The sequence below is a fragment of the Schistocerca cancellata genome, chromosome 2 (genome assembly GCF_023864275.1).
Source record: "Schistocerca cancellata isolate TAMUIC-IGC-003103 chromosome 2, iqSchCanc2.1, whole genome shotgun sequence".
NCBI lineage: Eukaryota > Metazoa > Arthropoda > Insecta > Orthoptera > Acrididae > Schistocerca > Schistocerca cancellata.
In genome coordinates this window covers 588,070,594-588,095,614 of record NC_064627.1, presented here as the reverse complement: position 1 = coordinate 588,095,614, position 25,021 = coordinate 588,070,594, and the positions used below count along the sequence as shown (strand labels likewise).

Genomic DNA, 25,021 nt, shown 5'->3' with positions numbered 1-25,021 from the left:
ATTAACATTTCACTTTTAAAACACTATGAAAAGTTATAAAAGCATGGCATCTGGGAAAATGAACTGTAAATTCAATTAAAAGTCAGAACTGAAAAATATCCTCTTGCATTGACAACATCAAGTAGATTAATTTTCTTTATAATTTCATCACATTTTACAGGGCATTTCCAATAGTGATCAGCACACTCCATTGGACTGATTAAGTAAGAATTTCCAAAAACTGCATGTACTTCTCCAGCATTGAATTTACTGTCATAGTCTACTTTGTACCAGTCTCCAATTTTCACATTTTCTATAGTGTCTTCAGTATGATGATCTGCAACAGCAAAATTCTTTGGAGACAACAGATATGTTTGTAGTACTCTTTTCTCGTAGTGAAAGCAGTGAATATTTTTTATGTTTTGTACTGATGGTGCTGACGAAAATATTTGAGCCAGATTAAGTTTCACTTTGATTCCTTTAATTTCAGCAGTAGACACATGAAAAACCTGCATAGTTGTGCTACTTGCAGCCACCTGAGAGAAAAGTTGATGCATCGCCTACTATGAATTTTTACTTTTTTACTGCATTACCCACTAGCCGTTCCTCAACTTCACCAATTCCATCTACAGCTACTTTACCGTGGGATGTAGCAAATAAGTTTCAATAGATTTCCACATTATGAAATGATTGAAACTGCGGTACAGGAGCAGTAATATACTTGTTTTTAAATTGTGAGGCAGGTCCACCTGACCAGATCGAAACTATCTTCACATTTTCATGTATAGTTAACAGTACCTTCTAACGTAAGCAATTGCTGCACTTGAGCCATGGCTTTATCCAGAGCACTATGTGACTTATACAGTGAGAAACTTGCTTTACTAGGTTGCTGATCTTACATCTTATGTTGTCTATCTTTTCTAACACTCTTCCTATTTTTAGCTCTTCTTTCTTCTAGTAACAGCCCTTGCTTATGTTGACTCAACTTTAGAAACTTTTGTTTCTGCTTCTGCTGGCATTTTGCCAGATATTTCTTCTTAAATTCTTCATATTTTTCTTCACTCTAACTTTTCCCTCCCCCTACTTGGTCTTTCTGATGCTGCTGCTGCTGTGGGCATCCTGTTCTTCTAATCTTAAAATAATACAACTTTGACTCAGATTATGTGACATAAGTTACACATTTCATTTTCTGTTTTTACGGTATTGGTTGAAATTGGGAAATTTTTAGTAGTGATATTTGTTAAAAGTTCACCCTCAGAAGTAAATTACTGAACAAGATAAAGTTATCTCTAATATATCTCTTGGTATAAAAACTTTGTTACATGAAAGTCACTCATGTTACATGCTGTTACATTGTTTACCCCAACCTATGATTCACTTGCTTTCGTTTTATACTCTTTGTGCAATACATTAGAGTATGTAACAGTAATATAAATGATATGCTAATTCTTACCTGCCAATTAGTTGAAATGAAGGTCCAAAATCTCCAGTAATTCACACTCTCATCACATGAAAAACATATGGCATTATAAAACTGGCTAAAAATTATGGAGGGAAAGCAATAATGAGCCACAAACAATTGTTGCCATACAGTAAAAAGTCCAGCCTTTTCAAAAAATATGTAAAAAGTACCAAATTTTGAACTTTTAAATATCGTAAATGTGTTCTACTTTACATGGAATAGCCCTGTACTGTTTTGTCCTACATCCATCACAAGTATTGCACCTCAGTTGGTAGGTTCATGATTTCAGATATAGATCTGTTCCTTTCCCTGTTACTTTAATGGGAATGTATTTTAATTGAGTTGTTGGTTTGGTGAATTAAGTACATCAGACAAAAAAATTGGTTATACATCAGAAAAAACACATTAATGCTGTGTTACACTCACAATCTTGATAATGGCCTCAGTTTTGTGCTGAAGAGAGTAAACAGTTTTCTTCAGGTATGCCTCATTCACCTGAAGCCACTCGTATATAGCTGTACAGGATCTAATCATCACTTTCATGGAATGTTGATTGCTACATTTCATCTGCTCGTCCAAATAGCCCCAGACATTTTCTATTGGGTTAAGACCAGATGATTCAGTGACCCAGTTCAGGCGTTATACGAGGCTAATCCTAAAAGTAAGGTCTCCAAAGTGTTGGGGCCACAGGGAGGCTGTTTGTGTGGCTGATGGGCACACTGTTTTCTTCGTTGTTGCCTCCACTCTGTTCAGAAACCACCGCGCAGCTGCTGGAGCTTTCAGTCTTGGTTTTGGCAGCCTGTTGTAATAGAGCTCTTGTTAGCCACTACCATCAGGTACAAAGTTCACGCCATTATTCGCTTTTTGAGTGCGAAAGGCGTTAAGCCAATTGACATTTATTGACAGTTGTTGGTAGTGTATTGAGAGTTGTGTGTTGTTGTTGTTGTTGTTGTTGTTGTTGTTGTCGTTGTGGTCTTGAGTCCAGAGACTGGTTTGATGCAACTCTCCATGTTACTCTCTCCTGTGCTTACTTCAACTTAGTTCTTTCATTCTCTCAGTAACTACTGCAACCTACAGCCTTCTGAATCTACTTAGTGTATTCATCTTTTGGTCTCCCTCTACTATTTTTACCCCCCACACTTCCCTCCAGTACTAAATTGGTTATCTCTTCATGCCTCCTACCAAGCGATCCCTTCTTTTAGCCAGATTGTGCCCCAAATTCCTCTTCAGTACCTCCTCATTAGCTACAGGATCGACCCATCTAATCTTCAACATTCTTCTGCAACACAACATTTCTAAAGCTTCTATTCTCCTCTTGTCTAAACTATTTATCATCCGTCTTTCACTTATATACATGGTTACACTCCATACCAATACTTTCAGAAAGAACTTCCTGACACTTAAACCTATACTTGATGTTAACAAATTTTTATTCTTCAGAAATGCTTTCATTGCCATTGCCATTTATATCCTCTCTACATCGACATCATCAGTTACTTTGTTCCCCAAATAGCAAAACCTATCTACTGCTTTAAGTGTCTCATTTCCTAATCTAATTCCCTCAGCATCACCTCATTTAATTTAACTGCATTCCATTATTTTTGTTTTGCTTTTGTTGATGTTCCCTCAACTGCTCTTCTAAGTCCTTTGCTGTCTCTTACAGAATTACAAAGTCATTGGCAAACCTCAAAGTTTTTATTTCTTCTCCATGGATTTTAATTCCTACTCCAAATTTTTCTTTTGTTTCCTTAACTGCTTGCTCTATATACAGATTAGATAACATCGGGGATAGGCTACAACCCTGTCTCACTCCCTTCCCAACGACTGCTTCCCTTTCATGCCCCTTGACTGTTATAGCTGCCATCTAGTTTCTGCACAAATTGTAAATAGCCTTCTGTTCCTTGTGTTTGACCCCTGCTACCTTCAAATTTTGATAAAGAGTATTCCAGTCAACATTGTCAAAAGCTTTCTCTAAGTCTACAAATGCTAGAAACATAGGTTTGCCTTTCCTTAATCTATGTTCTATGAGAAGTTGTAGGGTCAGTATTGCCTTGTGTGTTCCAACATTTCTACAGAATTGAAACTGATCTTCCCCGAAGTTGGCTTATACTAGTTTTTCCATTCGTCTGTAAAGTATGCGTGTTGGTATTTTACAGCCATGAATTATTAAACTGAAAGTTAGGTAATTTTCACATCTGTCAACACTTGCTTTCTTTGGGATTGGAATTATTATATTCTACTTGCAGTCTGAGGTTATTTAACCTGTCTCATACATATTGGTCAGCAGATAGTATATTCTGCCGAAATTTTTACAAAGGTACAGACGGTGTTTAGAAAGGATAGATTGCATGCAACCGGTGGTGGAGTGTTCGTCGCTGTTAGTAGTAGTTTATCCTGTAGTGAAGTAGAAGTGGATATTTCCTGTGAATTATTATGGGTGGAGGTTACACTCAACAACCGAGCTAGGTTAATAATTGGCTCCTTTTACCGACCCCCCGACTCAGCAGCATTAGTGGCAGAACAACTGAGAGAAAATTTGGAATACATTTCACATAAATTTTCTCAGCATGTTATAGTCTTAGGTGGAGATTTCAATTTACCAGATATAGACTGGGACACTCAGATGTTTAGGACGGGTGGTAGGGACAGAGCATCGAGTGACATTATACTGAGTGCACTATCCGAAAATTACCTCGAGCAATTAAACAGAGAACCGACTCGTGGAGATAACATCTTGGACCTACTGGTAACAAACAGACCCGAACTTTTCGACTCTGTAAGTGCAGAACAGGGAATCAGTGATCATAAGGCCGTTGCAGCATCACTGAATTTGGAAGTTAATAGGAATATAAAAAAAGGGCGGAAGGTTTATCTGTTTAGCAAGAGTAATAGAAGGCAGATTTCAGACTACCTAACAGATCAAAACGAAAATTTCTGTTCCGACACTGACAATGTTGAGTGTTTATGGAAAAAGTTCAAGGCAATCGTAAAATGCGTTTTAGACAGGTACGTGCCGAGTAAAACTGTGAGGGACGGGAAAAACCCACCGTGGTACAACAACAAAGTTAGGAAACTACTGCGAAAGCAAAGAGAGCTTCACTGCAAGTTTAAACGCAGCCAAAACCTCTCAGACAAACAGAAGCTAAACGATGTCAAAGTTAGCGTAAGGAGGGCTATGCGTGAAGCGTTCGGTGAATTCGAAAGTAAAATTCTATGTACCGACTTGACAGAAAATCCTAGGAAGTTCTGGTCTTACGTTAAATCAGTAAGTGGCTCGAAACAGCATATCCAGACACTCCGGGATGATGATGGCATTGAAACAGGGGATGACAAGCGTAAAGCTGAAATACTAAACACCTTTTTCCAAAGCTGTTTCACAGAGGAAGACCGCACTGCAGTTCCTTCTCTAAATCCTCGCACAAACGAAAAAATGGCTGACATCGAAATAAGTGTCCAAGGAATAGAAAAGCAACTGGAATCACTCAACAGAGGAAAGTCCACTGGACCTGACGGGATACCAATTCGATTCTACACAGAGTACGCGAAAGAACTTGCCCCCCTTCTAACAGCCGTGTACCGCAAGTCTCTAGAGGAACGGAAGGTTCCAAATGATTGGAAAAGAGCACAGGTAGTCCCAGTCTTCAAGAAGGGTCGTCGAGCAGATGCGCAAAACTATAGACCTATATCTCTGACGTCGATCTGTTGTAGAATTTTGGAACATGTTTTTTGCTCGAATATCATGTCGTTTTTGGAAACTCAGAATCTACTATGTAGGAATCAACATGGATTCCGGAAACAGCGATCGTGTGAGACCCAACTCGCTTTATTTGTTCATGAGACCCAGAAAATATTAGATACAGGCTCCCAGGTAGATGCTATTTTTCTTGACTTCCGGAAGGCGTTCGATACGGTTCCGCACTGTCGCCTGATAAACAAAGTAAGAGCCTACGGAATATCAGACCAGCTGTGTGGCTGGATTGAAGAGTTTTTAGCAAACAGAACGCAGCATGTTGTTATCAACGGAGAGACGTCTACAGATGTTAAAGTAACTTCTGGTGTGCCACAGGGGAGTGTTATGGGACCATTGCTTTTCACAATATATATAAATGACCTAGTAGATAGTGTCGGAAGTTCCATGCGGCTTTTCGCGGATGATGCTGTAGTATACAGAGAAGTTGCAGTATTAGAAAATTGTAGCGAAATGCAGGAAGATCTGCAGCGGATAGGCACTTGGTGCAGGGAGTGGCAACTGACCCTTAACATAGACAAATGTAATGTATTGCGAATACATAGAAAGAAGGATCCTTTATTGTATGATTATATGATAGCGGAACAAACACTGGTAGCAGTTACTTCTGTAAAATATCTGGGAGTATGCGTGCGGAACGATTTGAAGTGGAATGATCATATAAAATTAATTGTTGGTAAGGCGGGTACCAGGTTGAGATTCATTGGGAGAGTACTTAGAAAATGTAGTCCATCAACAAAGGAGGTGGCTTACAAAACACTCGTTCGACCTATACTTGAGTATTGCTCATCAGTGTGGGATCCGTACCAGGTCGGGTTGACGGAGGAGATAGAGAAGATTCAAAGAAGAGCGGCACGTTTCGTCACAGGGTTATTTGGTAACCGTGATAGCGTTACGGAGATGTTTAACAAACTCAAGTGGCAGACTCTGCAAGAGAGGCGCTCTGCTTCGCGGTGTAGCTTGCTCGCCAGGTTTCGAGAGGGTGCGTTTCTGGATGAGGTATCGAATATATTGCTTCCCCCTACTTATACCTCCCGAGGAGATCACGAATGTAAAATTAGAGAGATTAGAGCGCGCAGAGAGGCTTTCAGACAGTCGTTCTTCCCGCGAACCATACGCGACTGGAACAGGAAAGGGAGGTAATGACAGTGGCATGTAAAGTGCCCTCCGCCACACACCGTTGGGTGGCTTGCGGAGTATAAATGTAGATGTAGATGTAGATGTAGTATAGTTTTGTCATGGCTGGCTCTCCCAAAGTTATCAGTAGTTCTAATGGAATGTTGTCTACTCCCAGGGTCTTACTTTAACTTAGGTCTTTCAATGCTCTGTCAAATTCTTCATGCAGTATCATATCTTCCATTTCATCTTCATCTGTATCCTCTTCCATTTCCATAATGTTGCCCTCAAGTACATCGCCATTGTATAGACACTCTGTATACTCCTTCCACCTTTCTGCTTTCCCTTCTTCGCTTAGAATTGGTTTTCCATTGAGCTCTTGATATTCATACTGGTGGTTCTCTTTTATCCAAAGGCCTCTTTAATTTTCCTCTAGGCAGTATCTATCTTTCCCCTAGTGACATATGCCTCTACATCAGTACATTTGTCCTCTAGCCATCCCTGCTCAGCCATTTTGCACTTTCTGTCGATCTCATTTTTGAGGTGCTTGTATTTCTTCTCAGCTCCTTCATTTGCTGCATTTTCATATTTTCTCCTTTCATCAGTTTAATTCAGTATATCTTCTGTTACCCAAGGATTCCTACTAACCCTCATCTTTTTACCTACTTGATCCTCTGCGCCTTCACTATTTCATCTCTCAAAGCTACCCATTCTTCTCATGCTGTATTACTGTATGTCTTACAATTTAAAACCTGGTTTCTAAATCTCTGTCTTACCATTATATAATGTATATGAAACCTTCCAGTGTCTCTAGGCCTCTTCCGCATATACGACCTTCATTCATGATTCTTAAACCAAGTGTTAGCTATGATTAAGTTATGTACTGTGCAAAATTCTACCAGGCGGCTTCCTGTTTCATGCCTTATCCCCATTCCATATTCACCTACTACTTTTCCTTCTCTTCCTTTTCCTATTATCGAATTCCAGTCCCCCATGACTTAAATTTTCATCTCCCTTCCCTATCCAAGTAATTTCTTTTATTGCATCATACATTTCTTCAATCTCTTCATCATCTGCGGAGCTGGTTGGTATATAAACTTGTACTATTGTGGTAGGCATGGGCTTTGTGTCTCTCTTGGCTACAATAATGGATTCACTATGCTGTTCATAGTAGCTTACCTGCACTCCTATTTTTTTTATTCATTATTAAACCTACTCCTGTATTACCTCTATTTGATTTTGTATTTGTAATCCTATATTCACCTAACCAGAAGTCTTGTTCCTCCTGCCACTGAACTTCACTAATTCCCGCTATATATAACTTTAACCTATCAATTTCCATTTTTCCTGCATGCCCAATTAAGTGATCTGACATTCCACACTCTGATCCGTAGAATGCCAGTTTTCTTCCTGTTGATAATGATGTTCTCCTGAGTAGTCCCCGCTCGGAGATCCGAAAGGGGAACTATTTTACCTCTGGAATATTTTATCCAAGAGTGTGCCATCACCATTTAACCATACAGTAAAAGTGCATACCCTGGGGAAAAATTACGGCTTTAGTTTCCTCTTGTTTTCAGCCATTCGCAGTACCAGCACAAGAAGTCCATTTTGGTTAATGTTACAAGGCCAATTCAACCAAACACCCAGACTGTTGCCCCTGCAACTACTGAAAAGGCTACTGCCCCTCTTCTTCAGGAAACACACATTTGTCTAGCCTCTCAACAGATACCCCTCCGTTGTGGTTGCACCTAAGGCACGGCTATCTGTATCACTGAGGCACACAAGCCTCCCCACCAATGGCAAGGTGGTTCATGGGGGGAGGGAGAGTCACGCATGGATGTCAAAAACATCCGCAAGGGGTGTAGAGAGCTTGTGAATGGTCATACTGAAATTCATATTGAGGAAAGTTAGTGGGAGACTCGGAAGATACAATCACAAAGCTTGAACAAATTGTGCCTCAAAAGTGGCAGATTATTTTTGATGAGCTCTGTAATGTTGTTCCTTAGGTTTTTCGAAGCACCATTCACTGGACATTGAAGTGTTGAAATTTCAAAAGGTGTGCACAAGATGGTTCACAAGAAAGCTGACAGAAGACCACAAATGGCTAAGCGTTGAAACTTCCCGCCAATTTCTTCAACACTATGCAGATGAAAAGGACAACCTTTTGGATTCAGTAGTCGTGAGTGATGAAACTTGGGCTTTCCATTTCGCACCTGAGACCAAACAACAATCACATGTGTGATGGAATCAGATTCGCCCAAGCCGCAAAATTCAAAAGAATAGTCTGCCAGTAAAGTCTGGGAGCCATGTTTTGGGATGAAAATGTGATATTGTTGATTGTCTTCATGTGCCCTGGCACAACAATAAATGCCAACAGATACTGTCGGACATTAAAATACTCAGGTGGGTGATTCAGAACTGAAGAAGAGGAATGTTGAGCGATGGCATAAGCCTTCTCCATGCTTGCCCCCACATCACCTTTCAAACTGTGCATCTTCTGCAACAGTTTGTATGGGACATCATCACTTATGCACACTATAGTCCAGACTTAGAGCCCAGTGATCACCACTTGTTTCCCAAGTTAAAAAAACACTTTGCTGGAAGGCATTTCAGTGACAACAGTGAGGTGAAAGATGAGAGGTCCGATGCTTATTCAGTAGCACGGCAGCAGGCTGGTATGACATGGGCATACAAAAGCTGCTACAGTGTTTCCAGAAATTCATCAGTTGAAATGACAGTTATGTGGAAAAGTGGAAAAATACTCAAGCTCGAAAACTATGTACGATTTATTGTGAATAAATGTTTCTTTATATTTTTTAAAAAAAATGGAGACCTTTCTTTTGGAATCACCCTTGTAGGTTCCTGAATATTGGTCAAAACAGGAATATATGCATGAACCCCTGTGAACATGGCTGTTGTCGTCTTGGAAGATGAGTGCCCACAGCGTATTCATCATGTAAATGTAGAAGAAAGTGCAAAACCTGCTCACAGAGGATGTTGAAATGAACATTCTGGTTTATGTTCATAGTAACATGAATGAGAAGGCCAAGTCATGGAACAAGAAATATTCCCTAAACGTCTTAACCACCTCTTGCTTCATCTACATGCTCCACACATGACGAGTTAAACATCTCACTGGGCTGTTGCAAGACACTGAGTTCACCATCATTTGGTGAGAGACAAAATTTTTACTTGCCAGATCACTACATGCTCAAATCAGCTATTGTCCAGTTCCTGTGTTGTGTATCCAGCTGAAGATATGCAGCTGATATACCACTCTCAGTAACCGCAATTTGCTAGGAAACCTGACTCCAGATGTTCATTGCAGGCAGTTCTCTTTGCAGTGTTCTCTCGGAAACTGGTTTGGATGGACATCTATTCACTGACTGCAGCAATTCTTCTCAGTTTTGAAACAGGTTGACATTGACTCTAAGTGACTCTCTCCTCTACTCCCTGTTAGTTGGTTCTTTTTACAAACAGTGTTCTTACGCTGACAGTGAGTTGTTGGCAGTGGAACATTATTTCTGTAGGTACACTGGACAGTCATGTTGATGTTCCAACAGATTGGACAACTGTGTTCATCATGTGATCATGAGTGCTTGCAAACATGGTAGCTTCGTTTTGCCATTGTGTCATATCTTCATACCCACTTATCGTACTGCACTGATTCCATACAACCAAGTGGCACATTCACACCATTTCACTGCTGTAACTTACAGCAGCTGGAGGCTCATATGGCTGCCTAGTGTCAGATAGACATCCTCTACCTGTAAAGAGCTCTAAAGTGACCAGTGTGCTTTTTGAATGGAATGAGTAATATTTTGTCTGTGATCTTATTTTCAAGTCTTGTTTTCTGAAAATGTGAGATACTTTTTCATATGTTTATGGTTTTATGTCATTGTATACCATCTTTTATTTTCTTCGTCTCTTTCACTGTCGTTTGCTCTTGTTGTCTTTTACATTCATTTGTGAAGAACTCTGTTCACTGGCGAATACCCTACTGACTGAGCTACCCAAGCATAACTCATGACAAGTCCTCACAGCTTTACTTCTGCCAGTTCCTTTTCTAAATCTTACAGAAGCTCTCCTGCGAAACTTGCAAGACTAGATTCCTGAAAGAAGGGACATTCCAGAGACATGGCTTAGCTAGTGCCTGGGGGATGTTTCCGGAAGCTGTAAGGACAGGTCGTGAGTCATGCTTACGTAGCTCACTTGGTAGAGCAGTTGCCTGTGAAAGGTTCCTGAGTTCACGTCTCAGTCCAGCACACAGTTTTAATCTGCCAGTAAGTTTCATGTCGGTGCACACTTGACGACAGAGTGAAAATTTCATTCTAAGGTGTTTATTGATTTTAGTTTCTTAATTTTGTTGGTCAGCATTGTTACTATATTTTATTAGTATCGATTGTTGGTTGCTGTTTTTACTATGGTACGGTTGGTTCTTTGTTGTATTTGTCTAGTAGTGTTGTGTTTGCCTGAGGAGTATGTTTCGAAGTGCTGCTTGTTTAAGTTTGCGTGATTTGATGTTTGGTGTATTAATTATCAGTTGTTGCACATGTGCTGGTTGTTCTAAGTCTTTATGCTAATATCTAAGAAATCTTGTCTGTTTTGTTCTTTCTCCATTGCAAAACTTCATCTTATCATGGATTAGATTTGTGACTGTTTAACTGCTCAATTTAGCTTTCTGGTTCATCTGTGAGGCATACGAGATGTGATTGGAAAGTTTTAAGAATGGATCTGCTACTGCGTACTGGTTTGGCGGGCAGGTACACAGAGGGTGGGGAGTGAGTTATTGCCTTGTCCTTGAACGCCCTCTGACAGGAAACTGCATTTCCTTTATTTAGTTCGTTGAGTGTGGGTCTGTTAGGGCTTGTTGCCAGATTTCGTCTGTGTGAAAATTGATGTAAAAACGGAGCAACGAGTTTGTGTGAAATTTTGTTTTAAAATTGGGAAATCAGCTTCTGAGACTTACAGGTGCGATCCTGAAACCAAAGTGCAGTCTCAGTGGAAGACTTTAGACTCACCACGACTGAAAAAAAGCATGGCAAAGTTGGTCGAAGGTGAAGACAATGTTGGTGATTTTTTTCAATTCTACCAGTATTGTGCTCATGAATTTACCCCTGGAGGACAGATAATTAAACAGGAATACTATAAATGTGCCCTTGAGCATTTGCGCGAAAAGGTGTGGTAGAAAAAGCCTGCATTGTGGAAAGACAGGAGTCTGGTGCTACACCATGACAATGCTCCGGCTCATCATGCCCTCTCCATTGTTGAATTTTTGACCAAATTCAACATTCCTGTGCTTCCACAACTGCCATGTTCTCCTGATTGGCCCCCTGCGGACTTCGGCCTGTTTCCTAAACTGCAATTTTCCCTGCAAGGGAAGGGATTTGACTCGATTGAAGACATCCAGGCAAATACGGAGAGCATCCTTAACATACTTCAGGAAAAAAATTTCCAGGAATGTTTCCATAAGTGGAAACACCATTGGAGTCGGTGTGTTCAGTCAGAAGGGGACTATTTTGAAGAAGATGCATCACAGTAGCATGTAAGTACCACCATTGTACAATTACAAGCCCATTCTAAACCTTTCCATTCACACCTCATAGAATGTCATCTATGCATATCTAATTCATTTCAAACAGTAAAAGCTCCTCTCCTTTCTGGCTCCCTCCCTCCACTCCACTCCACTCCACACCACTCCACACTCCACTCGTTGACATTCTAATAGCTTTCGTCTCTCCTATTCTTTGCCCTTCCCCCTTCCTCCAGATTGCTGCTTGCATCTCATATTATAGTTGCATTCTGCCAGGGGAGTTGGCAGTCATGTGTGCATGAGGTGTGCTTGTTTGTGTATATGGATGGTGTGTGTTTCTCTTTTGCTGACGAAGGCTGTGGAGAAAACTTATTTAAGTGTCATTTAATTGTACCTGTCTGGAACTTAACATGTCTTCTTTATGATAAGTAGCAATCTATCTTTTCCTACATTGATAATCCAGTTCATGATGATGTATAAATCTGATGCTATTTTGTCAAATATGACATGTTTTCTATGGTTCTTAAATATCGTTGCTATGTTCTGGACACTGGTAATCCCATTGGTAAATACTCACTTTGCAAATTGAAATAGAAACTGGAAATAGTTCTGCTCTGTTATCAACAGTTAACAACTTGTCTTCTTTGACCCATTCATGTGGACATGTTCCGTGTGTTTTAAGATTTTGTTCTACCAGATTTGTTGTTTCTGTTATTGGTACATTAGAATACACATTCCTTACATAAGATGATTTGGGGGGGGGGGGTCTGGAATCTGTGTGTATTTTATGTATTAAACCAATTGTATGGTGTTTCTTGTAATTCTATACACTTGTAATTTATAGTGTTATGACATTTTCAATGTGTCTTGCAAGTAACTTGGTGAGAACGTTCTGGTAGCTCATGGTAACTCTGACTGAGGTTCTCCTTCTGTAACTTAAGTTAGTATCAGGGGGAGGATGCACTGGGTCTTGTTTGTAACCTATTTGTTTTCTTTATCTTCTAATGTGGGTCTGTGTATTTTCAACCTTGTCTGGCAACTTTTCAGTGGATCTAATTTTGGCTTTGTTATTTTGATTTTTGTGATTAACACTCATGTCTTATTAATGCGCAGCTCTTTGTTCAAGAGTACTGCTGTGTTTCCTTTTTCGCTTTTATTCGTTGATGTTGTATTCCTACAGTTTCCTTTTGAGTTTTGTGAGTTGTGGACTCTGTACACAGGTTTACAGTATTTTGTTTCATTTGTGATATTATGTTTTTGACTTCTTTGGATACAAGCTCTCTTGTTAGACCAATGTTTAGCCTGCTTGTTTTCTTGCTACTTTGTGTATAAGGATTCTTTTTTGATTCAGCTATGATGTTTAATCTATTCATGTATTTAAGTTGTGCTTCAGACCTTTTTGAAACAGTTTCATTTCCTTATTATATCACAGTGAAGAAATACAGAAAAAAATTGCTTGAAAAAGCTGTTACCTTTTACACCCTCCCTCCCTCCCTCCCTCCCTCCCTCCCTCCCTCCCTCCCTCCCTCCCCCCCTCCCCCCTTCCCCCCCTCCTCCCCCCCTCCCTTCCTTCAATCGTCTTTGGACTGAAGATGGCACTAAACTACCTACCTTACTATCTTGGACCTCCTACTTTCTCTGATGCTTCCTGCTTCATCTTTGTCTCTGATCATATTTGCAGTAGGAGGGTGCTGCTCAGCTTGGGGTCTGAGTGACCTGCCCCTCGTTTCTAACCTTCCCCAACCCATCCCATTTTCCTCATTGAGGAATAAGCCAACAGTTCTTAAAGCTCTAATAGTTTTTTCTGCTTTTGTGTGGCTGCATTGGTACTATTTAGAATTTCATTTCATGAAGGTAGGTACTGGCCAGCCGTTATGTCTCATTGTGACTATATAAATCCAATATACGACTATATTCAGATAGTGAGAATTTCATGCAACTAAGTTAAGATTGTACCAGTAAAATTAAATTTCACCACACAGCAATCATAGCATTGAAAGGACTATGAACGAGAAAGAAGAGTAGGGGAGAGCAGCTGAATTGCGTTTTTAGAAAAAAAAATTATCAAAATAAAGATAATTTGTCAGTTGATCGAGAGTCCCATTAATGAAGTCTCTGAATATAACACTCCTGACTTCAGTAAATTCACAGTGAATGAAAGTAAGTGATAAGTGGTTGGCCACAGGCTGCTGGAAAGCACCACAAATTTCAGTCCACTAAGTTCTACATGAAAAGTGAAGTAGTTAAGAGACACTGGACTCGTGTTTTGGAGAACTAATGTTCAAATTCCCATCTGTCTATCCAGATTTATACCCCCCACACGCACACACACAGCAGCCAGTATATGTACAGATCATTGCAAATATTTTACTGCAGCCCACTTTTTTTGTGGTCATACAAACTGACATTGCTCTGCTCCCAGTCTTGGCTTTAAAAAGCATCACCTGTTGTAGCACCTCTCATTAACTGCAAAAAGTATCTTCCCATCAACTACCAGAAAGTAACTGACATTACTTGTGTGTCTTAAGCAGATTATCAGAAAATATCCCGGCCTTTAAGGAAACTTAAGTGCAGTATGTATGTGTCCCACTGAATTTTGTTTAATACTTGTATTTGCAATCAAACCAGATAAAACTGCTCTTCCACTAAAGAAATATGTTAAGTGAGCTCTTAAGTTCCTATACCATAATTGACTTTATAAATAGGATACAGTAAAATATTTGTATTTTTGCTGCATTGCACATAAAATCACATTTAAACAGATTTACTGGCTCATTAACAGTGATGTTTAACTACATTTCTGGAAAAAAAATTAATGCACACTTTCAGAGGTTTCCAGGTTATTCAAGATTTATTGTTGCAACAACGCATATGGATTACGGATAAATAGCACAAGTGGTACTTGAGTATTAGGTATCAACCCATGCTGAAACACCCTTATTAGTACAGGGTATAGCCTTCATGGGTGGCAACACAAATGCTAACCCTGGCACCCAATCAATTTTACAGATGTGGAATACTGTCCTGGAATAATTATGCCATGCCTGCTTGACCTGTTTGTGTAGTTCTGTAATAGTTGTTGGTTGACGAGCTGCACAAGTCACTTCTTGTCCCATCATATCCCACACATGCCCGGCTGAAAACAAGTCCAGAGATTGTGCTGGCTAGGGAAGTTTCTGCACATCTTGCAGAGCGCATTTTCACAGGCAGTGTATGAGTGAGCATTATCCCATTGGAACAACATAGCACCTTCCTCTTGCGAAAACAGCAAAAGAACACGTCTGATAACATTCTGCACATACTGAGCGCTGGCTAACGTCCTCTCCAGAAACACGAAAGGTGAATGTGAGCTGTAGCTTATTGCACCCCAGATCATAAGGGCTGAGATGGGGCCGGTGATTCTTGGACAAATGCACTCTATGAGGCAGCGCTCAAGAGGTCTAAGTCGTACATGCAAATGAGAATCTCTTGCATACAGGCAGAATTTGCTGTCATTGCTGAAGACCATGACATGCCATTCCATCTTCAGTGATCCTTATCTCTGCTGCGGTGGCTGAATGATCTGCCACTGCTGCCCTTACAATATGACAATCCTGGCAGGTGTCTGTGCTGCATGGACATCCAGAACCTCTACAGGTATGATGATGATCGTGTAACCAGTGATACCAGCATCATTGCATAACTTATGCAGCACATCTAACTTGTTTAGTAATTCTTAGAAAGGACCACCCTACCACTTGAAAGGAAACAATTTTACCCCTTTCAAACTCATTCAGATGGCTGTTGGAAGAATGTGTGCAGCATCACCGTGGCATGGTTACCTGCTTGCTTCATATGTTTGCACCACGCTGAGCCTTCTGGCTGTGAGCATTTCCACTTAAAGGGTAGACACAGATCGTGCGCTGTTGGCTGTGCGACTATACACTCTGATGGCGGACGATGTTGAAACCACTATCAGTACATATGCCATCAGTGGATCACAATCGACATAAGTCTTTCCAGGTGTACGCTTTCATTTTTCTTTTTTTTTCTCCCAGTAGTGTATTATAAGAAAGTGAATAATTTTGACGCATTGTACATGATATATTGCACTAGAAACTAAAGAGTGAGGATGCAGCAGTGGATTTTGTATGAATTATTTGACCATATATTTTTATAATATATTCCAGTTTATATCTATACTTTAATTATACTCGCCATTTGTGAAAAGGAATTATCCAGTTACTCAACAGGAACAAACAATGTACATTTGTATTTCGAGCATATGCTGATCCTCCTCACAGTTGAATTACTAGATAATTCTTATATAAATTACTGCCTTGTCAGAAACAGTGTAATCCTATCATTAAAGAAATAGCTTCTGTGTGAGGGTATTGTTAAATGAAAAGTAAAATGATCTTGTTATGTATTAACTACACCAAGCATGTCAAAAGAAGAAGAAATATACAGGACGACTCAAAAGAACAGGGAATTTTGTAATGAAGGTTAATGGATGAGGAGAATTACTATACTCATATTTATTTATATCAATATATAATATGTCATTATTTAATGTCACAAGCGTTTTTATTTCCTGAGTATCACATCTGATTGATGAGCTCCTCCTCAGTGCTCACGTCCCTGCAGCTTGATAGGAGTGTTATGCATGGCTCAACTTGACATTTTAGTAGGAATCCAGGAAATTTCTTCTCGTATTCTTCATTTTATGTTCTTCGGTCATGGGAGCTCAAGTACGATAAACTGCACTCTTACGGTGGCCCCCGTCAAGTCAGACGATCTTGGGGAACGTGCAATGTTACTGTGCCTTAATATCACACAGTTACCAAACAGTCGTTCCACAGCTCCCATCAGTATCTGTGCCGTTGCTCCTTCATGTTGAAACCAACTGTTGGCAGGAAAATGAGTCAATTCATGTGCAACAAAACTTTCCATAATGGCAATATAATGAACAGACATTACAGTGGTTGCACAACTGACACTTGTGTAGCTGATGTGGGTTCTGTCTACTTAGGAAGCAGAAGCAGAAGCAGCTTCATCTGACATCCACAGGTTGTTGATGAAACTGTTCTGGTTTTGCACTTTTGCTAACATGCTTTCAGCATATCGTCTCTGCATTAGCATATCGCTAGAAGTTGCTGAATGATCTACAACTTATACAAATGGAACTTTGGATCCACTTTCATTATTCGTTGAACACTTGATTGATGCAACTGTACAGAAACTTCATGACTTTGAACAGAGTGCTGTGGACTTCTTATGAAAGCAGTTCGCACAGCCTTGATATTGTCTCTTGTATGAGCAGTACGGGGTCTCCCTGCAGATTGCTACGTCAATGCAGAACCTGTTGCTTCAAAATTGGTGACCCATGTGTTGATTGCATGTGCTGAGGGAACAAGACTATGCCATCAGATGTTGAAATGATGCTGAAATTGTCGATGTGTGGCCCTTACACTTCCATTCTTGAAATAACCTTTTACCACAAAAGCATGCTGTACACCATTCCATTGCTCCTTGTTTACTGTTCACGGAATGGCAAGCCCATGCAAGCAGCAGTCTAATGTATCATTCAGTGCCATCTGCCTCGCAGTGTTGCCACAACACATTCTAAAATTTCCCGTTCTTTTGAGTCACCCTGTATTTCAAAGATTGTTTGCAGAATTAACTAGAATGCGAAGCTGTTAATGTGCCATGTATTTTTAATATAATAATTTGTAATTAGAAGTTTGTATAAACATGCTTAAGGTCTTTGTGTTTTTGCTGTATTATTAGCTAAGTACCTGTTTTATTGATGTTGCAGGCTGGTGCATTTCAACCATTTTTTCGCTCCCACTCTCATATTGATACAAAGCGTCGAGAGCCATGGCTGTTTGATGATGCAGCACTGCACCACATTAGGGAAGCTTTAAACAAACGCTATGCATTGCTTCCATACATTTACACCTTGTTTTTTGAACATGAAATTTCAGGGTTACCAGTCATGTGGCCATTGTGGCTGGAATTTCCATCTGAAACAGCTGTCTTTTCTGTAGACGATGAATATCTTCTAGGTGAGATTCAGTTCAATTTTCTATTTGATTAATAGAATTTTGAAAATATATGGTAGCTTGTGTTGTTCATATGTAACCATTCTTGAAAATGGTTTCATAAAACTGTCATAACGCCAAATATTTTACCATAAAACATTAGACTCTCTAAGGCAATCTGGGAAAAACCTGGGAATTTTTTCATCCGGGAGAAAACCAGGAAAAACCTGGGAATTTTTAAGTATTCTGGAATTTTTCATTGTCTTAGTTTTCAGTTAAATTTTTGTAGTTTTTTCCGGTAAGAACTGATACTCTAACAAAGAATTTTGATTTAGCTCATTACTGCAATATAATACTGCAGCAATAGAACATAAATGAGGAAAAAAATAGATAAAACTTAAGTTGGAAAGGAAATGTGCCATTTACAGCAACAAAACACAGTGCACACACAAGTGTCTGCCAACAGCTTTAGGACAAAGAGTACGCAATACTTCATAGCAACAAACTGCTTCTGATGGGCGTTACGTCACAACATTTAGCATTAGGTTCGTTTGAGCAGTTGCCAGCGGGCTTCTGTGCATGCGCAGTTAAGTCGCGTATGAGCAGTACCTTCTCCCGCTTCTGGCTGCTTCAAATGCAGCTGTTAGCTGTATCAAGGTAACTAGACATGAGCTGTATCAGCAATAGCAGCAAGCAGCCAGATGCTACCCGGAAACATTTTTCTAGCGCACCCAAGCTGCCAGATTTGCACATACGCAGAGCAGTCTTGAGTTGTAGTGGGATGAGGGGTAGTCTCCATGTGAACAGTGTTTACGTTTAGTGATTTTGCTGTTTCCTCTTGGTTTACAGCTCTCAAGAACAAAACGGATTTCTGTGGCCGGGAGCTATAAAGAGAATTAAAATATTCACATAATTATGGGAGGCGAAAATATGTTATTAGTTTGTTTTCTGATTTTATTTTATTTCTAGGATTTTGGCAGTTGGTTATTAATTACCTTGCCGAACAACTAAGTTATTCTTGTCGATTTACTATAAAAGTTGGATTTAATTAATCTTTCCCACAGAGGCAGTCAACATAGTGTCAGCTGTGTGCGGAATTTCAAGTGCACGTTGTTATCTTTGGGGATTTATGGCATTGTGTCATAATAAAGAACTAAACATGAGATAATACAGTACTGGTACTCCAAGAAAATTTGCATTCCGAAAACCACACTGAAAAGTTGAATATCACCTTGGGGCCTACTTCTCTGTGAATCTGGACAGACAAATGTTCTCTTAAAGTCAAATTATTCGTTTTAGTTAGATACTCGAAGTATCCTTTGACGTCCTGTTTCATTTATCACATAATGTAAGATCTCTTAAACACCTTATATGTACACACATACAGGCTGCCAACATCATCGTAGCTGTGCATGCATAGTAACACTATTTTCTGGTGCTTTCTGACAACTGCTGAAACGAATTCTGACAGGTTGCGGGAAAATATTGCAATTGGTCATTTGAAAAGCGTTACTTTCAAACCAAAATATACTGTACACAATATGAGTTATGTCAATTGTGCGACTGTGCTTTGAATTTCGTAAATCACAGGGCATTTGATTTTAATTTAAAGCTTAACCCTTTGAGGGCCAGCCACTTAGAAGAATTTCGAACCCAGAAGACCAGACATTTACGTCATTACTTTAAATTTTATTGATACATTTGTGTCATGTATCGAAGTGTAACACACACAAAAAAGACAAATGTTACATGTGAAAGCTTAGCTTTTCTTGTAGCTACACTGTGTACATTAATTTAAACCATTAACTTTACCTATTTGTGTGTTCGCGCTACTTAACAGTGATGTTGCTATAGGCTGACTAGATCACGTGTCCTATGCTCTGAATCATTACGTTTGCATGCGACACATCTTCTGAAAGACGAAAACTGAATTTCGGAAACTGTTTTTCACTGTCATGTTTACACTTTAAGGTGTGAAGTGGATTCGTCAGCGTGGTTAACTACAGCACCTGGAAAACAGCTGTCACAGTTTCTGATTTAGTCAGCACAATCGCTATTTCACTTCAACTAGACTAGTTGTAAATAGTTAGTCTAACATTCCTACTTATCATTCACTGTACAAAAAGCTACTCTGTCCACATTACCCGAAATTTTTTAAAAATAAGACAAAACCTGATAGCCCAAGCACATTTCAAAAGAGGTTGTGTTTACATGGGAGCGAAAATTGATTGTGGGATTGGAAAACCGGCAACCAGAAGCAGAATTCCAGAACGGATTTTGAAATGTTTACAGGACCACCCAGGAGCGGTACTGGGAGACCAGTTTACAAAATCCAGTTTTGGGAGCCCCATGTAAAAGCGATGAATATCTGCTATCATCGGCTGGCGAGATCACGTGACATGAGCTATGATTGGCTTACAAAAATGCTTTGCGATCACAATTTCAATACTTTGGAAACTAACGTTCTGTGTTTGATGGAACTTGACTATATATTTTCGTAATACAAAAATATGCAGCGTACGTGTTGCTGCACATCAAAGATCTTTCCAAAACACATTTTTTCTTCTGGGGTTCGTTTCCTAAAGTGGCAGGAGGTTCTACGCCGGTGTGTAAAACCTTAACCATTCAAAGGAGTGATAAGTTATATGATCCCAAGGGAAAGTATATTGTCACTTAACATGGAAAAAGCATTTTTTCACCCAGGAGAAAGTGTTTTTTTTAACCTGGAAATCTGGGAAAAACCCGGGATTTTTTTTCCTTGTCCGCGTATACACCCTGAAGCGTCAACGTGTAACGCAACTGGTTTGTGAGAATCAAAGTGATCTAAGCAGCGATCACTGAGCAATGCATCTTTTTAGTTTGTGAAAAGCTTCGACACACATCTGTCCAGACAAAGGGGGCATGTGCAGCATTCGGTATGAACTGAATATTAGTTGATTTTCCCTAAAAATGACTGCAATTCTGTGACATTGCAAGGAACTGGCAAATCACATATGGTGAACAAATGCAAATGAAGAGGATGTACACCTTGAATGTTGATGACATGGCATAGATACTGCAACTCAGGTTTAAAAAATAAATCACACTTGTCCAGTCCGCACTTTAGTCCGGCATCAGATAACACACGAAACAAAGCATGCAAATTTGCAATATGTTCTTTAGGTTTATGACCTGCTATGACAATATCATCCAAATAGTTTGAACAGTTTGTTGCTTGAGCAGTCAGCTGTTCTGAAGTTCACTGGAAAATGGCGGGTGCAGAAACACTGCCAAAAGGCAAATGCAAATATTTAAACAAGCCCAAATGAGTATTCACAACACACACTTATTGAGATTCTTCATTTGAAGATATGCATCACGCAAATCAAGTTTTCAAAAGTAACAACCAGCACCTAATCTGTCCACGAGATCCTCTGGGTGTAGCAATGAGTAAGTATCAGTCACAGTTTGTGAGTTGGCTGTAGACCTAAAGTCAATAAAGAGGCAAATGTGACCTGAAGGTTTGTGGAGAAAAACCAGTGGACTTGCCCATTGACTAGATTGTATGGGCACAATAGCTCCGCTATCTTGCAATTCTTGAAGTTCAGCAGTGACTTTGTCCTGTAATGTAATGAGAACAGTTCTGGCTCGTCAAAATTTATGCTGAGCATTGTGTTTGATAGTGATATGTGCAACAAAATTGTTAGCCTTGCCTAAATCTTCAGATAAAAGTTCTGGGAATTCTTTCAGGAATTGTTTTTGCATTGAATGCGGACTCTGACAATACATTGTCCTGAATGTTAAAGCCAAACAAATCAAATGAATCAAGGTCAAATATGTTCTCACAAGCAAGTGATTGTAGCACAGTGGAAGTTCCTGTACACGTATGCGAGTCATATGTGGCAGGCAATTTGCCGAGAATGGGAATGTCTTGTTCATTATAAGCAGTCAGGTTCTACCGTATCTTCCTTCGCCGTCGGCGTTGTCGTTGTTACCGTGAGACACCGTTATACCAAGAGGAAAGGCGCGTCGATCTTAGAGCATGAGGTATGATGACCTTAAGCCATTGACAACACACAACGGTCACGGTAGCACCTGATTCCAGAATAGCTGCAGTAGCTAAGATCTACGAACTATCTCCTGTTGACCAGGTCCCCAAAACTTAACTCGTAACGAGATCCCTTCAAAGCAAATTGTCATAACGATCGTCTATAAAGGCTTCGTACAACGAGAAGAAATGTTACGGTTGATGGAATAACAACAGATACGACCAAACTGTCTTGTCTCTTCTGCTTTATTTAACATAACTTCGTTCACATACCGAGCGAGGTGGCGCAGTGGTTAGCACACTGGACTCGCATTCGGGAGGACAACGGTTCAATCCCGTCTCCGGCCATCCTGATTTAGGTTTTCCGTGATTTCCCTAAATCGTTTCAGGCAAATACCGGGATGGTTCCTTTGAAAGGGCACGGCCGATTTCCTTCCCAATCCTTCCCTAACCCGAGCTTGCGCTCCGTCTCTAATGACCTCGTTGTCGACGGGACGTTAAACACTAACCACCACCACCTTCGTTCACAGTTTCATTTCGCATTCACCACTCATTCACCGAAACCCTTTGATGAACAGTTTTGGTTGCTTAACACCAACAGTCAATAATAATGATACAGCTTTTCTCCTTTTTATAAATTGAAGCCCGCTCTCCGTGATATTATTAAAAATAACTGGTGTCAATACCGCGTCCCTCCTGAGATGCGAATAGACTTATCCCGGAATTGACCGCCCTGGAGGTGTACTCAATTTAATGACCACACTTCGCTGTCCGCTATTTCGCGTAACTGAATGTCCATTTGTTAGTCTGATTATACACTGTAGCTATTTAAAATTCGCCCCTATATTTTTCACAACGCACAATTAGCACTTCGTTACTTATTTGTTTTTTTTTCTAAGAGTAAACGGAAAAAAAGACACCGTATCATCGGCTTAGTCGACATAAAGCAAAACACCTTAATGTGCCAAATTTCACCTCTTCCTATAGGATCGGCTATCTTACTCATTAATTTACTACGTATTATTTCCAATAACACTAAACAGGTATCGCCGTTATATTTTAATTGTATTCAAAAGCATGTTACTACTATTATGACCAACCAAATCGTCACAAATCGCGCGGCGTGCGTTTTTAATGATAACTTTACGCTATTCAATTTTCATTACAGCTATCTTGACTCGTAATGTTACACGGCCCCCCAGACTGTGATGTCTTCTTTTTCTTTTTTTTTTTTTTTTTACAGGAGAGGGTATTTGTTTCGGCGAATACACTCACTCTCAGATTCACTCAACAAGTCAGTACATACATTCTACAATATTTAAGTTGAGTTAATGGGCCTAGACAAAATGCCCTTAACTAAATTCCACATTTGTTTATAGGTTGTCTTAGAAACACTTCACACTAATCACTTCATATTCACACCACATTTTTTTTCTTGGATGAAGCCCTCAGTTCTTCAACTGACAGTGCAAGGCAGGGATCACAGCCGAGTTCGACGATTGGCATCCTAGGCCAAAACCCTTACTAGGCCACTTGTTTAACCAGAGAGGATTTGGTCCTTTTCTGTTTCTCTTAATTCCACTTTTAAATCATCCATCCTTGCTGTTCGGTGAGAGGATAAATCGTATTTCAGCGTCGACATTGTTGCTGATACCAAGAAGGTATCTCATGGAAATCGTCGGTACATTCTTTAATTTTCTTTGTAAGTTAGTATAAGTACGTATTTATCCACTGGTGCTTTTATTTAGTCCACTGAGTGTAGTCTTGGTATCATTCAGTGTTTCTTGAATCTATATTTTGCTCATTATTGATAATACTTCTTCAGGTCTATGTGAGGGAACAAGCCTTTAATTACATCAGTATCACAATCTGCCAGGAGGTAGCTCCCTTCATGAGGTATTTTCATTATTTTGTATGGACCTGTATATAAATATTGCCATTTCTTATTCAGTATTTTCCTGGTTGATGCTTTTGGGTGATTTCTCAATAAAATTTCTTCCCCTACATCATATGTGACTACTTTCTTCACATTTTTATCAAAACGGGTTTTTCTCAATTGTGCTTGATGCTTCAGGTTTTCGTAGACCTTCTTCACCATATCTTCTTTCTTGGTAATCTTTTGTTCTATCGCAGGTAATTTCTTCATCCATTCTGGCACAATACTTTCACCAAATACTATTTGGTTAGGTGAATAACCTGTCGATAAGTGTGGTAAGTCATTATACACTTTCTCAAATTCATAAATCCAATCGATCTATTTATAATGTTGTTTGGGCATGTACGTCCGTAAAAATCGGTTCAACTCTCGGAAGATTCTCTCAACCGGATTTCCACAAGGGTAAAATCTTGAGATGTAAATGTGCTGGATTCCTTGTTCTTTCATAGTCTCTCTCCATACTTTGCTTGTATAATAAGCAGCGTTGTCTGTCAGGACCATTATAGGTTTGCCAAGCTCAGTTATATAGTTGTTGATAAATTTGCGTAACATGGGTCGAATGTGGAGATTTTTCAAAGGATATAATTTCACATATTTTGAAAAGAGATTATAGCAAGCCAAAACATATTTGAACCGTCCATGTGTCATGGGACGTGGTCCACAGACATCACATGACACCAACATTAAAGGTTATTGTGGGATGATAGGATGTAATTCTATCTTCCAACAATAGTTTATGGGTTTCGCCTTCTGACATATTTTGCACTTCTTAAGAATATTTGTAGCTATACATCCCAAATTTGGATGATAGCAGTATTGTGCTATTTTGGCTGTACATTTAGCGGCACCAAAATGACCCCAATTCAAGTGAGTGTACCATACTAGTGATTCTAAATATTTATTTGGAACACAAACTTTCCAAACATCTTCTTCATCCTTCTTTCGATACAATATTCCGGATTTTAATTGATACTGTTCTTGAGAGTGACTTGGCGTTTTCTTTCAACAGCATGCCTAATGGCTTTCCACAACTTATCATCTTCTTGCAGTTGTGGAAGACTTCGACATAGCTGTGAAATCTGCCTCTCACAATATTGCCTTGAGAAATTCATGACTTTAAAGTCAATAGTCCGTTCTTCACACTCGTCATCATTCTTTCTTTTCGGTAGTCTTGAAAGAGCAGCGGCTATGATGTTG

At 39.6% G+C, this 25,021-nt stretch overlaps 1 protein-coding gene across 1 annotated transcript in view; it reads left to right on the top strand.

Moving 5' to 3' along the window:
• Positions 1–25,021, top strand: part of LOC126162209 (neutral alpha-glucosidase AB) — a 133,285-nt gene that overhangs the window by 82,035 nt on the left and 26,229 nt on the right. Inside the window, exon 12 of the mRNA XM_049918553.1 lies at positions 17,636–17,885. Coding sequence (XP_049774510.1) covers positions 17,636–17,885 — 250 coding nt within the window. The remainder of the gene's footprint in view (positions 1–17,635; positions 17,886–25,021) is intronic.